Source organism: Kogia breviceps, chromosome 8 (genome assembly GCF_026419965.1).
Source record: "Kogia breviceps isolate mKogBre1 chromosome 8, mKogBre1 haplotype 1, whole genome shotgun sequence".
NCBI classification, from domain to species: domain Eukaryota; kingdom Metazoa; phylum Chordata; class Mammalia; order Artiodactyla; family Physeteridae; genus Kogia; species Kogia breviceps.
The window spans coordinates 34,435,514-34,452,670 of NC_081317.1; the positions used below are offsets into that span (position 1 = coordinate 34,435,514).

At 38.3% G+C, this 17,157-nt stretch overlaps 1 protein-coding gene across 2 annotated transcripts in view; it reads left to right on the plus strand.

Moving 5' to 3' along the window:
* ZNF169 (zinc finger protein 169) overlaps window positions 1-17,157 on the plus strand; it is a 52,819-nt gene that overhangs the window by 24,137 nt on the left and 11,525 nt on the right. For both annotated transcript variants that reach the window (XM_067041163.1, XM_059071759.2), the window contains exons 3-4: window positions 6,292-6,418; window positions 6,900-6,995. In XM_067041163.1, the coding sequence (XP_066897264.1) occupies window positions 6,292-6,418; window positions 6,900-6,995 (223 nt within the window). The remainder of the gene's footprint in view (window positions 1-6,291; window positions 6,419-6,899; window positions 6,996-17,157) is intronic.

The following is a 17,157-nucleotide window of genomic DNA, read 5'->3' on the forward strand; positions in this document are numbered from 1 at the left end:
ATCTAAATTGACTAACAAAAAAAAGACTCAGGTTACTGAAATCAGAAATGAAACTGGAAACTTTATTATCAATTTTTTTAAAATATAGAGGATTATAAGGGAATACTATTAACAGCTGCATGCCAACAATTTGCTACCCAAGGTGAAATGGACAAATTTTGAGACATGCACAGTTTATCTCAATTGACTCAGGAAAGAATAGAAATTATGTATAGATTTATAACTAGTGAGGATATTGGAGCAGTCATTAAGAAAACCTCCCAACAGAGAAAAGCTCACAATGAGATGGCTTCACTTGTTAATTCTACTAAATATATAAAGAAGAGTTAACACAAATCTTTTTCAAACTATTCCAAAATACTGGAGACGACACTTTCTCATTCTGTGACACATTGCTCTGACTACAGAGGTCTCAGAAAAAGACACTACAAGAAAAGAAAACTATGGGCTAATATCCCTTATGAATATAGGGGCAAAAATCCTCACCAAAATGTTGTAAGTCATGACCAAGTGAGATTTACAATGATGTTTCAAAATATTAAAATCCTGTAATATACTTCATTCAGAGAATGAAGGATTAAAAACTCTATGATCATTTCAATTGATGACGAAAAAGCACTTGACAAAATTCAGCACTCTTTCATGGTAAAAACATTCAGTAAACTAGGAATAGATGAAAACTTCTTCAACATGATAAAGGCCTTATATGAAAAATCCACACTAATGTTCTTTGTGGTGAAAGACTGAAAGCTTTTCCCTGAAAAACAGTACAAGATAAGGATATCAGCTTTTGCCATTTCTGTTCAACATAGTACTGGCAGTTCTAGCCAGAATAATTAGGCAGAAAAAGAAAAGGCATCCACATTCAAAAAGAAGTAAAATTATTTCTTTCCTCCAGACATTATCTCGAATCTATACAACCCTAGAATCCACAAAAAAAATTGTTAGAACTAATAAATGAATTCAGCAAAGTTTCAGGATACAAAATCAACACACAAAAGTCAGTTGTATTTATGTACGTTTTCAAAGAACTATTCAAACAGGAAATATTTTTTTAAATCCCACTTACAATAGCATCAAAAATAATAAAATATTCAGTAATAAACCAAGCAGGCAAAAGCCTTGTTCACTGAAAAGTGCAAAACATTGCTGAAATTAAAGGAGACCTAAATAAATGGAAAGACTTCCCATGCTTATGGATTGGAAGACAATATTGCTAAGATGACAGTAACATCCAAAGTGATCTATGGATTCAATACAGTCCCTATCAAAGTACCATTCGTGTTTTATATAAATAGAAAAACCTATCCTAAAATTCATTTGGAGTCTCATAGGACCCTGAATAGTCAAAACAATCTTGAAAAAGGAAAAGAAAGTTGGAGGACTCACTCTGCTTGATTTCAGTACTTAGCTCCAAGCTACAAACAGTGGCAAAATAGTGTTATACTGCCATAAGTATAAACATATAGATCAGTGGAACAGGACTGAGAGCCCAGAAAAATATCCCTCTTACATATGATCAATTGATTTTTGACAAGGATGTCAAGACTATTCAATTGAAAAAGAACAGTCTATACATGTGATGCTTGGACAACTGGATATCCAGAACTAAAAGAACACACTTGAGAAAAATGAAAAATTAGAAAGCCTCTGCAAAGAAATAGAAGATGTAACGAATAAGCATATGGAAATTTCATAACTGAGAAATATGTACCTGAAAGAAAAAGTTCAGAAGATGGGCTTAAGAGCAGATTGGCAATAACAGAGAAATTATTGAACTATAAGATGGAATAATAGAAATTACCCAATCTGTGCAACAGGAAGGAAATATACTGGGAAAAAGATGAACAGAGTCTCAAGAATTATGAGAGTATAACAAAATATCTAACATTTGTGTTACTGCAGTTCTGGAAGAAGAAGCAAAGAAGGGCAGGGTTGAAAAAGTATTAGAATAATTAATGGCTGAAAAGTTCCTAAATTTGGCAAGAGATGTAAGCCTACAGATTAAAAAAGCTGAGTGTATCCCAAACATGATAAGCCCACTGAAATCCACTCCAGGATACATTATAATGAAACTCCTGAACACTAAAAATGAAGAAAACATCTTGAAATCATGTAGAGAAAAATAATACATTTCTTACAGAGGAAGAAAACTGTTAGAATGGTAGTGAATTTCTCATCAGAAATGAGAGGCTAGATGGAAAGTGGTGTGATGTTTTTCAGGCACTGAAGGAAAAGAATTGTAAACCTCAAATCCTATGAAATGAAAATAGTTTTCACAAATGAAGAGGAATCATTAAAAAAAGATACATCATGCAGACATTAATCAAAGAAAAGCAAGAGTGGCTATATTAATATCAGGTAAGATAGACTTCAAAGAAAATTACCAGATACAGAGGGTGATAAATTGGTCAATTCACCAGCAAGACATAGGGATCCTTAATGTGTATGCATCAAATAACTGAGCTTCAAAAGATGTGAAGAGAAAACTGAAAGGAGAAATAGACAAATCAACAATTAGAGACTTCAACACCCTTCTCTCAATGTTGTATAAAATATTTAGACCCCAAATCAGTAGGAGCTCAACAATGCCATCAACCAACAGAATCTAATCAACATTTACAGAACATTCCGCCTAACGATAGCAAAATGCATATTCTTACAGTCAGCCCTCCATATCCATGAGTTCCACATCTGCAGATTCAACCAACTGCAGATCAAAAATTAAAAAAAAAAAATTTGCCGAAAGTTCCAAAAAGCAAGATTTGAATTTGCTGTGTGCCAGCAACTATTTACATAGCATTTACATTATATTTTCATGGCATTACATTGTATTAGGCATTATAAGTAATCTAGAGATGACTTAAAGTATACAGGAGGATGTGTGTAGGTTATATACAAATATCATGCCATTTAATATACAGGAGTTGAGCATCTGTGGATTTTGATATCTGAAGAGAGGTTCTGGAACCAATCCTCTGTGGGTACTGAGGGATGACTGTATGAAGATAGATATATTCTGGGCCACAAAACAACACATGAAACAAAAAAAATTTGTTTACCTTAATGAATTAAAAAAATTTAAATCATGCAAAGTATGTTATCTGACCACAATGGAATCAAACTTAACATCAATAAGAGAAAGTTAACAGAAAAATCTCTAAGCACTTAGAAAATAACACACTGCTAAATAATCTGGGCATCAAAAATGACATCTCAAGGGAAATAAAAACCTGCATGAAAGTGAATGAAAAGAAAAATATAAGATATCAAAGTATGTAGGATGCAGCTAAAGCAGTCTTGAGAGAAAATCCTGTAGCATTATATGTATATGTTAGAAAACAGGAAGTCTCAAGTCGATAATCTAGGCTTCTGCCTCAAGAACCTAGAAGAATAAGAGCAAAGTAAACTCAGAGGAACAAAATGGAAGGAAATAATAGTGATAAAGGCAGAAATCAATGAAATTGAAAATAAAAAGAATAGAGAAAATCAGTGAAATAAAGAGCTGATTCTTTGAAAACAGTAAAATTGACTAAACTTTAGCAAGACTAAGAAAAAAAGGGTAGACACAAATTACCAGTATCAGGAATGAAACAAGGGGTATTACTACATACTCTGTAGCCATCAACAGAATATCCACCCATAAATTTGACAACTTAGATGAAACGGGACTTATTTTCTTGAAAAACATACCGTTGTACTTTAACTTGACCAATATGGAGTAGATAATTTGAACAGGGTTATAACTATTAAGAAAATCCAATTTATAATTTAAAAACTCCACAAGAGAAATTGATAGGCCCAGGTGACTTTACTGTGGAATTCTGCCGACTTAAACACCAATGCTACATGATTTTTGTTTCAGAAAATAGGAGGGAACACTTTCTAATTCACTTTATGGATATTATGCTGGTAATAAAACCAGACAAGGATAATAGAAAAAATGAAAACTACAGGTCAACCTCTCTCATGAATATAGACATGAAAATCCTTAAATTATTAGCAGATTGAATTCAACAATATATAAAAATAACTGTACACCATTATCAAGTGTGATTTATTCCAGGGACACAAGACTGGTTTCATATTTGAAACTCAATTGGTGTAATCTGCATATTAACAGGCTAAAGGAGAAAGACCACATGATTATATTAATATCAGTTGATTCAGTACAAGCATTTGGCAGAATTCAATAACCATTTGTGGGGGAAGAAAAACACCTTAGAACAATAGAAATAGGGGAACTCCTCTACTTGATTAGGGACATCTACAAAAACATCTATAAATAGCATTATTCTTTTTTTAAAATATAAAATATATATATATATATATACATAACAAAATTTTCTCCATTTTAAAATGCCCAGTTCATTGGCATTAAGTTCATTCACACAATGGTGCAGTCATCACCTTTCGTCATTTCCAGAACTTTTTCATCTTCCTAGACTGAAACTCTATCCATTATATAATAACTCCCCATTCCCCACTCCCCCTAGCTCCTGGTAACCTCTATTTATTTTACTTTGTTTCTATGAATTTGCCTATTCCAGGTACCTGCTATAAGTGGAATCAAACAATATTTGTCCTTTGTGACTGGCTTATTTCACTTAGCATAATGTTTTCAAGGCTAATCTCTGATGTAGCATGTATCAGAATTTCCTTCCTTTTTAAGGCTGAATAATATACAGTTTTTTGTATATATGTGCTACATTTTCTTATCTATTTATCTGTTGATGGGCATTTGGGTTGTTGCCACCTTTGAGCTATTGTGAATAATGCTGTTATGGGCATTGGTGTATGAGTATCTGAGTTCTTGCTTTTGATTCTTTGGGGTATATATACTGAGGATTAAAATTGCTCATCATATGGTAAATTATATGTTTAACTTTTTTTTTGTATGTTTAACTTTTTGAGGAACTGCTGAACTCTTTTCCACAGAAACCATACCATTTTACTTTTTCCACAGCAATGCACAAAGGTTCCAGTTTCTCCACTCCCTCCCAAAACGTGTTTTTTTCTGTTTCTTTGATAATAGCTATCCTAATGGGTGTGATGTGGTATCTTTGTGGGACAGTATTCTTAATGCTTTGAGACATTATGTTTTCCCTACTCATATCAAGAACAAGGAAAGGATGTCTGCTCCCACCACTCTTATTCACTTTTGTGCTAGAAGTTCTATAGTAAGGCAAGACAGGAAATAAAATACATATAGATTATAAGGAAAGAAATAAATCTGTCCCTATATGCATGATTGTCTATATAGGAAATCTTAAGGAATCTAGGAGAAAAAAAACTCCTAGAACTAATAAGTGAGTTCAGCCATGTTGCAGGATTCAAGATAAGCATGCAGACAATTTATTTTTATATCATAGCAATGAACAAAATCTATATCATTTTTAACTGAACTATAAAAATACAATACCATTAAAATCACTAAAAAAAAGAAAAATGAAGGAATTTTTAGGTATCAGTTTTTAAACAAAACCTACTTAGGATTTGTATGCTGAAAACCACACATGCTGATGAAAGACATCAAAGAACATCTCAGTAAATGGAGAGACATCTCATGTTCATAGATTTGAAGAGTCAACATGGTAAAGATGTCATTTCTTCCTAAATTGATATACAAGTTTAATGCAAATCTTGTCAATGTCAAAATTCCAGCAGGGTTTTTTGGTAGATATAGATGAGATTATTCTAAATTTATATGGAAAGGCACATGCCCTAGAATAGGTAAAATATCTTTAAAATGAAGAATAAAGGGGGAGGAATCACTCTACCTGATTTCAAGACGTACATGATATCTACAGTAATCAAAACTGTGATTTTCACAGCATCATAGACATAAAGATCAATAGAATAGAGAACCCCTGAATAGAGCCACCAGCAATGTGGAAGAGGGTTAGTAGTCTTTTTTTGTTTTTTAACATCTTTATTGGAGTATAACTGTTTTACAATGGTGTGTTAGTTATTGCTTTACAACAAAGTGAATCAGCTATACATATACATATGTCCCCATATCTCTTCCCTCTTGCATCTCCCTCCCTCCCACCCTCCCTATCCCGCCTCTCTAGGTGGTCACAAAGCACCGAGCTGATCTCCCTGTGACGGGTTAGTAGTCTTGAACACATGGCAAAAGGGTTCATGTTGAAAGCAGGATCTATCTATCTATCTCACCTGCGTGCTCCATGCTAGCCTTATTGCTGCCGTGACTCTGGTTAGTGGCTTAGGTTAAGTTGACTAGTGGGCATGGGTGGCTTCTGGGTGAGCAGGGATGTGTTTATGTTACAGGCATTAATGGCCTTCAAGGATGTGGCTGTGGCCTTCACCCAGAAGGAGTGGAAGCTACTGAGTCCTGCTCAGAGGACCCTGTATCGGGATGTAATGCTGGAGAACTACAGCCATATGGTGTCGCTGGGTAAGGTTGACCTGTCTCATGTCTCAGACTCTGCCTGTGGGCATCTTAAGATTTTATGGAGCAGCCACCATTCTTTGGGCTCAGAAAGAAACATGTTTTCCCTACACCCAGAGAATGTCTGGATTCTATAGAGTTGGAAATAGTGAAGTTATGTGTGTGTGTGTTGCTGGGGGGGTATGATGTTGCATTTCCAGGCCTCTTCCAAGGCTGGGCCCTCCTCCAAAGTGATCTTGCTTCAAATGGGTGAATATTTGTATTTACTCAAGCACAGAGGAGAATCATATATTGCCTTTAGATCCAGGATTCCTCCCTCCCCTTAGTCATCTTTTCTCAGCATTCAGAGAAACTTTGTCCCCTCCACCCGCCCTGCCATGGTTCCCTACCCTCTTAGTCATTGCATTCCCTGGCTGAGTCCAAGTTCTGTGATAGCCTCTTAAGTCACTACCCCAAGATCACCTTGGTTTTTTTCCCCTGTGAGTAGGAATTGCCTTTCCTAAACCAAAACTCATCACACAACTGGAGCAAGGGGACGAGCCCTGGAGAGAGGAGAGTGAAAGTCTTCTGGACCTTTGTCCAGGTAAGTGGGAAACACCAGGCAGACAAGGAGACAAGGCAGTGAGGCGCTCAGCAGGTGAGGAAAGAGGAGCATCTGTGAGCTTCTGGGGAGAAAGCTCTTCTGCAGGCCTCCCTTCTATGCTATTCCACTCAGCCCAGAGAGGGCTTCCCTGGCAGCCCCCTCTTTCCTCCCCCATAGAGCCACACTCCGCTCATTTGATGTCCCTTGTCCAGCACTTCTAGGATCTCCCCATTCTTGAACTTTTGTTGGTTGGCCTGACCTTTAACGTAGCACTTATCCTCTGAGACTAAGTCATCTACCCTGCTAGATTCTGTCCAGTAACCTGGTAGCATTTTTGTGCATCGGTTCTACCCCGTAAGTTCCCATTACTGTGTTTCTTCGATGATGGGTTATTTAAGATTACAACAGGGTGTGAAGAATTATATGAGTGCCAATCTGCCTTCCCTGCAGCCTAAGAAATAGACCATTATAAGACTAGGTGACAACCCCCTGGTTGTGTCCCACTCCTCCCACCCCTGAGAATCTGACTTCTGCATTAGCATGCCCATGATTGCCTTTAGCCTTTTAACCATTCACCAGGTCTTTCAGCCATATAGAGTTGTTTTGCATGTCTGTAAACTTCTCTGCACATAGTATCATATTGTATACCTCCTTCTGGAACATGTCTTTTCACCAGTTTTATGTGAGATTCATATTAAAATGTGTATGTTTAGTTTATACTTTTAAAAACGGTTATATATGATTCCGTTATATGAATATTTTAATGCAGATGAATTATCTTGTCCCTTCTTTTGGATATTTGAGTTACTTCCAGTTTTTGGCTATGAAATAATGTTGCTGTACATTCTTGCTACCTCCTTGGAAACACATGCAAGAGTTTCCCTCAAGATGCATACCTAGGAGCACAGTGGCTGGTTCATGGGCATGGGTAGCCTCAACCTGATTAGATTTTGCCGCATTGTGTTCTGAAGCTGTTCAACACCATTTTATACTCCCAGCAGCAGTGGTGAGTTCTTGTTCCACATCCTCACATTTTTCACCCATCTTTTAGGTTTGTGGTGAAATCTCATATGGGTTTTGCTTTCCAGGAAGCATGAGCATCTCTTCCTGTATTGATTGGCCATTGGTGTTTCCTTTTCTGTGATTTGATTGTTCAGGGTATTTCTCTACTTTTGATTTGGGCCATTTCTGTCACTGACTTGTAGAAATTCGATACACATTCTGGGAACATTTATGTCTTTAATCCAAGTGGAATTAATTTTATGTGAATGTTGGGAGGTAAGGATAAATTTCTGCCTGATTTTTTTTTTTCATTCTTTTATTTTCAACCTTCCTGGCATTTTATTTTTGTTTTGTTACTTATTTATTTATTTGCTTCTAAATACAACCATGTATCTGTTACTTGTACTTTACAGCAAACTAAGTGCTTTTGTTTTTAAAAAAAACTATTATATAAACTATAATTATAGTATAATAGAAAAACATTATTATGGTATAATAGTTAAGGGATAATTATAAGGTATATTATCAAAGTATAATAAACTACATATATTTAAAGTGTAGAATTTGGTAAGTTTTGACATCTACACGGCCATGAAACCATTGCCATAATTCATTTCCTGAGCATACCTTTCACCCCAAAGTTTCCTTGTGCCTCACTGTAATCTCTATCTCCTGCCTCTCCCAGTCCTCCCCTTCCTCCCATACCCAGGCAGCCACTGATCTGCTTTCCATCATAGATTTGTTTGCATTTTTAGAATTCATATAAATTGAGTCATATAGAATACATACCGGATTCTTTCACTTAACATAATTATTTTGAATTTCATCCACAATGTTGCGTGTATCAATAGCTCATTACTTTTTATTGCTGAGTAGTAATATAGATATCACAATTATTTAGCCACTCACCTGTTAAAAGAAATTTGAGTAGTCTCCAGTTTTGATGAATACAAATAAAACCTGTATGAACATTCATGAAGTCTTTGTGTAAACATAAGCTTTTTTTTTTTAAACATTTTTATTGGAGTACAATTGCTTTACAATGGTGTGCCAGTTTCTGCCTTACAACAAAGTGAATCAGCTATACATATACATATGTTCCCATATCTCTTCCCTCTTGCATCTCCCTCCCTCCCACCCTCCCTATCCCACCTCTCTAGGTGGGATATCCCACCTACCTGATCTCACTGTGCCATGCGGCTGCTTCCCACTAGCTATCCACCCTACGTTTTGTAGTTTATATATGTACGTGCCACTCTCTCACTTTGTCATAGCTTACCCTTCCCCCTCCCCATATCCTCAAGTCCATGCTCTAGTAGGTCTGTTTTATTCCCGTCCTACCACTAGTCTCTTCATGACATTTTTTTCTCTTAGATTCCATATATATGTATTAGCATACAGTATTTGTTTTTCTCCTTCTGACTTACTTCACTCTGTATGACAGACTGCAGGTCCATCCACCTCACTACAAATAACTCAGTTTCATTTCTTTTTATGGCTGAGTAATATTCCATTGTATATATGTGCCACATCTTCTTTATCCATTCATCTGTTGATGAACACTTAGGTTGCTTCCATGTCCTGGCTATTGTAAATAGAGCTGCAATGAACATTTTAGTACATGACTCTTTTTGAGTTATGGTTTTCTTAGGGTATATGCCCAGTAGTGGGATTGCTGGGTCATATGGTAGTTCTATTTGTAGTTTTTTAAGGAACCTCCATACCGTTCTCCATAGTGGCTGTATCAATTTACATTCCCATCAACAGTGCAAGAGTGTTCCCTTTTCTCCACACCCTCTCCAGCATTTATTGTTTCTAGATTTTTTGATGATGGCCATTCTGACCGGTGTGAGATGATATCTCATTGTAGTTTTGATTTGCATTTCTCTAATGATTAATGATGTTGAGCATTCTTTCATGTGTTTGTTGGCAATCTGTCTATCTTCTTTGGAGAAATGTCTATTTAGTTCTTCTGCCCAATTTTGGATTGGGGTGTTTGTTTTTTTGTTATTGAGCTGCATGAGTTGCTTGTAAATTTTGGATATTAATCCTTTGTCAGTTGCTTCATTTGCAAATATTTTCTCCCATTCTGAGGGTTGCCTTTAGGTCTTGTTTATGGTATCCTTTACTGTGCAAAAGCATTGAAGTTTCATTAGGTCCCATTTGTTTATTTTTGTTTTTATTTCCATTTCTCTAGGAGGTGGGTCAAAAAGGATCTTGCTGTGATTTATGTCATAGAGTGTTCTGCCTATGTTTTCCTCTAAGAGTTTGATAGTGTCTGGCCTTACATGTAGGTCTTTAACCCATTTTGAGTTTATTTTTGTGTATGGTGTTAGGGATTGTTCTAATTTCATACTTTTACATGTACCTGTCCAGTTTTCCCAGCACCACTTATTGAGTAGTGTATTGTTTAGCCTCCATGTGTTTGTATTTTTTACAGATCTTTTCCTATAATTGATATCTAGTCTCATAGCGTTGTGGTAGGAAAAGATACTTGATATGATTTCAATTTTCTTAAATTTACCAAGGCTAGATTTGTGACTTAAGGTATGATCTATCCTGGGGAATGTTCCATGAGTACTTGTTGTTTTTGGATGGAATGTCCTATAAATATCAAGTAAGTCCATCTTGTTTAATGTATCATTTAAAACTTGTGTTTCCTTATTTATTTTCATTTTGGATGATCTGTCCATTGGTGAAAATGGGATGTTAAAGTCCCCTACTATGACTGTGTTACTGTCAATTTCCTCTTTTATGGCTGTTAGTATTTGCCTTTTGTATTGAGGTGCTCCTATGTTGGGTGCATAAATATTTACAATTGTTATATCTTCTTCATGAATCAATCCCTTGATCATTATGTAGTGTCCTTCTTTGTCTCTTGTAATAGTTTTTATTTTAAAGTCTATTTTGTCTGATATGAGAATTGCTACTCCAGCTTTCTTCTGATTTCTATTTGCATGGAATATCTTTTTCCCTCCCCTCACTTTCAGTCTGTATGTGTCCCTAGGTATGAAGTGGGTCTCTTGTAGACAGCATATATATGGGTCCTGTTTTTGTATCCATTCTGCCAGTCTGTGTCTTTTGGTGGGAGCATTTAATCCATTTACATTTAAGGGAATTATCTATATGTATGTTCCTTTTACCATTTACTTAATTGTTTGGGGTTTGTTCTTGTAGGTCTTTTCCTTCTCTTGTGTTTCTTGCCTAGAGAAGTTCCTTTAGCATCTGTTGTAAAGCTGGTTTGGTGGTGCTGAACTCTCTCAGCTTTTGCGTGTCTGTAAAGGTTTTAATTTCTCCATCAAATCTGAATGAGATCTTTGCTGCATAGGGTAATCTCGGTTGTAGGTTTCTCTCCTTCATCACTTTATTTTATTTTATTTTTTTTTTGTGGTACGCGGGCCTCTCACCGTTGCAGCCTCTCCCATTGCGGAGCGCAGGCTCCGAACGCACAGGCTCAGCGGCCATGGCTCATGGGCCCAGCCGCTCCGCGGCACGTGGGATCCTCCCGGACCGGGGCACGAACCCGCGTCCCCTGCATCGGCAGGCGGACTCCCAACCACTGCACCACCAGGGAAGCCCCCTTCATCACTTTAAATATGTCCTGCCACTCCCTTCTGGCTTGCACAGTTTCTGCTGAAAGATCAGCTGTTAACCTTATGGGGATTCCCTTGTGTGTTATTTGTTGTTTTTCCCTTGCTGCCTTTAATATGTTTTCTTTGTATTTAATTTTTGATAGTTTGATTAATATGTGTCTTGGCGTGTTTCTCCTTGGATTTATCCTGTATGGGACTCTCTGTGCTTCCTGGACTTGATTAACTATTTCCTTTCCCATATTAGGGAAGTTTTCAACTATAATCTCTTCCAATATTTTCTCAGTCCCTTTCTTTTTCTCTTCTTCTCTCTGGGATCCCTTTAATTCGAATGTTGGTGCGTTTAATGTTGTCCCAGAGGTGTCTGAAACTGTCCTCAGTTCTTTTCATTCTGTTTTCTTTATTCTGCTCTGCAGTAGTTATTTCCACTATTTTATCTTCCAGGTCACTTATCCATTCTTCAACCTCAGTTATTCTGCTATTGATCCCATCTAGAGTGTTTTTGATTATATTTATTGTGTTGTTCATCATTGGTTGCTTCCTCTTTAGTTCTTCTAGGTCCTTGTTAACTGTTTCTTGCCTTTTGTCTATTCTATTTCTAAGATTTTGGATCATCTTTACTATCATTATTCTGAATTCTTTTTCAGGTAGACTGCCTATTTCCTCTTCATTTGTTAGGTCTGATGGGTTTTTACCTTGTCCTTCATCTGTTGTGTGTTTTTCTGTCTTTTCATTTTGCTTATCTTACTGTGTTTGGGGTCTCCTTTTTGCAGGCTGCAGGTTCGTAGTTCCTGTTGTTTTTGGTGTCTGTCCCCAGTGGCTAAGGTTGGTTCAGTGGGTTGAGTAGGCTTCCTGGTGGAGGGGACTAGTGTCTGTGTTCTGGTGGATGAGGCTGGATCTTGTCTTTCTGGTGGGCAGGTCCACATCTGGTGGTGTGTATGGGGATATTGGTAGCCTTATTATGATTTTAGGCAGCCTCTCTGCTAATGGATGGGGCTGTAGACCTGTCTTGCTCTTTGTTGGGCATAGGGTGTCCATCACTGTTCGTTGCTGATCCTTGAGTGAAGCTGGGTGTTGGTGTTGAGATGGAGATCTCTGGGAGATTTTCGCTGTTTGATATTATGTGGAGCTGGGAGGTCTCTTGTGGAGCAGTATCTTGAAGTTGATTCTCCCACCTCAGAGACACAGCCGTGACGCCTGGCTGGAGCAGCAAGAGCCTTTAATCCTCACAGCTCAGAATAAAAGGGGAAAAAAATAGAAAGGAAAGAAAGAAAGGAAGGAAGGAAGAAAGAAAGAAAGAAGGAAGGAAGGAAGGAAAGAAAGAAGGAAGGAAGATAAAGTAGGATCAAATAAGGTTATTGAAATAAAAAATAATTATTAAGAAGAAAAATTTTTTAAATTAAAAAAAAAAAAAAGAAAGAAAAACGGGACGGTCAGAACCCTAGGATAAATGGTGAAAGCAAAGCTATACAGACAAAATCTTACACAAAAGCACACACATACACACTCACAAAAAGAGAAAAGGGGGAAAAATAATATATCTTACTCACAAAGTCCACCTCCTCAACTTGGGATGATTTGCTGTCTATTCAGGTATTCCACAGATGCAGGGCACTTCAAGTTGATTGTGGAGCTTTACTCTGCTGCTTCTGAGGCTGCTGGGAGAGACCTCCCCCTCTCCTCTTTGTTCGCACAGCTGCTGGGGTTCAGCTTTAGACTTGACCCCACCTCTGCGCGTAGGTCGCCCGAGGGCATCTGCTCTTCGCTCAGACAGGATGGGGTTAAAGGAGCTGCTGATTCGGAGTCTCTGGCTCACTCAGGCCGGGGGGAGGGAGGAGTATGGATGCGGGGCAAGCCTGTGGCGGCAGAGGCTGGCGTGACGTTGCACCAGCCTGAGGCGCGCCGTGCGTTCTCCTGGGGAAGTTGTCCCTGGATCCCGGGATCCTGGCAGTGGCGGGCTGCACAGGCTCCCGGGAGGGGAGGTGTGGAGAGTAGCCTGTGCTCACACACAGGCTTCTTAGTGGCGGCATCAGCAGCCTTAGCGTCTCATACCCATCTCTGGTGTCCGCGCTGATAGTCGTGGCTGGCGCCCGTTTCTGGAGCTCCTTTAAGCGGCGCGCCCTCTCCTCACGCACCAGGAAACAAAGAGGCAAGAAAAAGTCTCTTGTCTCTTCGGCAGCTCCATGCCCATCTCTGGAGCTCCTTTAAGCAGTGCTGCAGACTTCTCCCGGACTCCCTCCAGGCTAGCCGTGATGCACTAACCCCTTCAGGCTGTGTTCACGTAGCCAACCCCAGTCCTCTCCCGGCTTCCAACCGAAGCCCGAGCCTCAGCTCCCAGCCCCCACCCGTCCCGGCGGGTGAGCAGACAAGCCTCTCGGGCTGGTGAGTGCCTGTCGGCACCTATCCTCTGTGGGAATCTCTCTGCTTTTCCCTCTGCACCCTGTTGCTGCGCTCTCCTCCATGGCTCCAAGCTTCCACATCTGCCACCTGCAGTCTCCACCTGTGAAGGGGCTTCTAGTGTGTGGAAACCTTTCCTCCTTCACAGCTCCCTCCCACTGGTGCAGGTCCCGTCCCTATTCTTTTGTCTCTGTTTATTCTTTTTTCTTTTGCCCTACCCAGGTACGTGGGGGAGTTTCTTGCCTTTGGGGAGGTCTGAGGTCTTCTGCCAGCGTTCAGTGGGTGTTCTGTAGGAGCAGTTCCACGTGTAGATGTATTTCTGATGTATCTGTGAGGAGGAAGGTGATCTCTGCATCTTACTCTTCTGCCATCTTCTCTGTTTCTCCGAACATACGCTTTTATTTCTTTTGCATAAATACCTGGGACTGGAGTGGCTGGGTTGGATGATACAGGATATGTTTAACTTTTAATGAAACTCACAAGGTGGCTGCACTATTTCACGTTTCCACCAGCAGTATATGAGGATTCTGGATGCTCTACATATTTGTCAACACTTAGGATTATGATTTTAATTTTAAGCATTTTCATAGCTATGTAGTGGCATCTTATGTGGTTTTACTTGACATTTTTCTAATGACTGGTGATGTTGAGAATCTTTTCAAGTGCTTATTTGCTATCTGTATATCTTCTTTGGTGAAATGTCTTCTCAAATCTTTGGGCCATTTGAAAAGTTGGTTTCTTATGTTTTTATTATTGAATGTTGCAGCAAGTTCTTCATATATTCTGTATAGAACTCCAGTATCAGATATTTGATTTACAAGTATTTTCTCTGTGACTTGCTTTCTATTCTCTTAATAGAGTCTTTCGATGAGAATTTCTTAATTTTGGTGAAGCCCAAGTTTCAGTTTTTTCTTTCATGAATTTCACTTTTGGTGACATATTTAAGAAATCTTTCCCAAAATGAAGGCCAAAAAGAGTTTCATATATTTTTTCTTCCAAAAGTTTTATAATTTTTACTTTACATTTATTTCTATATCTTGAATAAATTTTTATACTTGGTAACAGGTCTGGATTTAAGTACAAATTTTCTTTCTTTTTTTTTTTTTTGTATACAAATATTCAATTTTCCAGCACCATTTATTGAAAAGACAACCCTTTCTTTACTGAATTTCCTGTGCAGCTTAGTGGTAAATCAGTTGTGTATGGGTCTATGTCCACACTCTTTTTCACTCCTTTCTTTATCTATCTTGATGTCAATACCACATAGTCTTTTTTAAAAATTAATTAATTAATTTGTTCTAATTAATTTATTTTATTTTATTATTTATTTTTTGGCCACATTGGGTCTTTGTTGCTGTGTGTGGGCTTTCTCTAGTTGCAGCGTGTGGGCTTTCTCTAGTTGCAGGGAGCGGGGGCTACTCTTCATTGTGGTGTGCAGGCTTCTCATTATGGTGGCTTCTCTTGTTGCAGAGCATGGGCTCTAGGGCACACGGGCTTCCGTAGTTGTGGCTCATGGGCTGTAGAGCACAGGCTCAGTAGTTGTGGTGCATGGGCTTAGTTGCTTCGCAGTATGTGAGATCTTCCCAGACCAGGACTTGAGCCCATGTACCCTGCATTGGCAGGCAGATTCTTAACCACTGTGCCACCAGGGAAGCCCTATTCATTTATTTTATTTATTTTTTGGCTGCATTGGGTCTCTGTTGCTGCGTGCGGGCTTTCTCTAGTTGCGGCAAGTAGGGGCAGTGTGTGGGCTTCTCATTGCAGTGGCTTCTCTTGTTGTGGAGCACAGGCTCTAGGCATGCAGGCTTCAGTAGTTGCAGCATGTGGGTTCAGTAGTTGTGGCTTGCGTTCTCTAGAGAGCAGGCTCAGTAGTTGTGGTGCACAGGCTTAGTTGCTCTGTGGCATGCAGGATCTTCCTGGACCGGGGCTTACACCCATCTCCCCTGCATTGGTAGGCAGATTCTTAACCACTGTGCCACCAGGGAAGTACCAATACTATGTAGTCTTGATTACTGCAGCTTTATAATAAGTCTGGAACTTAGTATAAATCCTCTAACATTTTTTCTTTTTTCAAGTTATGCTAGATTCTTTGCATTTCCACATGAATTTTAGAATCAGCTTGGCGATTTTCACAAAAAAAGCCTGCTGGGATTTTGATTGGGATTGAGTTGACTGTACATCAATTTGAGGAGAATTTACATGTAAATAATACTCTGTCATCCAGTATGTGAACACAATCTCTCTATTTTTATGGGACTTCTTAATTTTTGTCAGCATTGTTTTGTAGTTTTTCGTACACAGGTCTTATGCATCTTGTCAGATTTATCCCTCTGTGTTTCATATTTTTGATGCTATTTAAGGTACTTGAAAATTTCAGTTTTCAGTTGTTTGTTGATAGTATATAGAAATACAATTAATTTATGTATAATGATCTTGTATCTGGTAAATTTGCAAAACTTACTTCTCAGTCCTAGCAGGTTTTGTAGATTGTATAGGATTTTCTAAATAGATGATTAAATTATTTGTAAGTAAGGTATAGTTGACTTTTTTCCATTCTTTATGTCTTTAATTTCTTTTTCTTGCCTCACTGCACAGCGAGAAAATCAGTGCAATGATGAATTTAAGTGGTGAGAGTAGATATCCTTTCCTTGTTCCTGATCTTATGGGGAATGCTTTCCTCCTAAGTGGACGTTTTATAGCTGCCTTTCAGCAGCTTGACAAACTTCCCTTCTGTTCCTTGTTTGATGAGTTTTTATTGGGAATGGATGCTGGATTTTGTCCAATTTTGGGGGGCATCTTTAGAGATGATCATGTGTGTTTTTCTTTTTTAGTCTTTTAATTTGGTAAATTACAGTTTTTTTTTTCTTGTTAAACCAACCTTGTATTTCTGTAATGCAATGCACTGACCTTATTCAGATTTTACCAGTTTGACCTTCACTTTTGTGTATGTGTATGTTTATTTAGTTCTATGAAATTTTATACATGTACATTCATGTAACTACCACTATATTCAAAGATACAGGACAGTTCCATCACAAAGATCCCTTCTGCTACCCTTTTATAGTCACAGCCAACTCCCTCACTCCTCCCCTTCTCTTCTTCTGGCAACCACTAATCTGTTCTTTGTCTCTATAACTTTGTCATTTCAAGAATGTTATATGAAAGAAGTCATA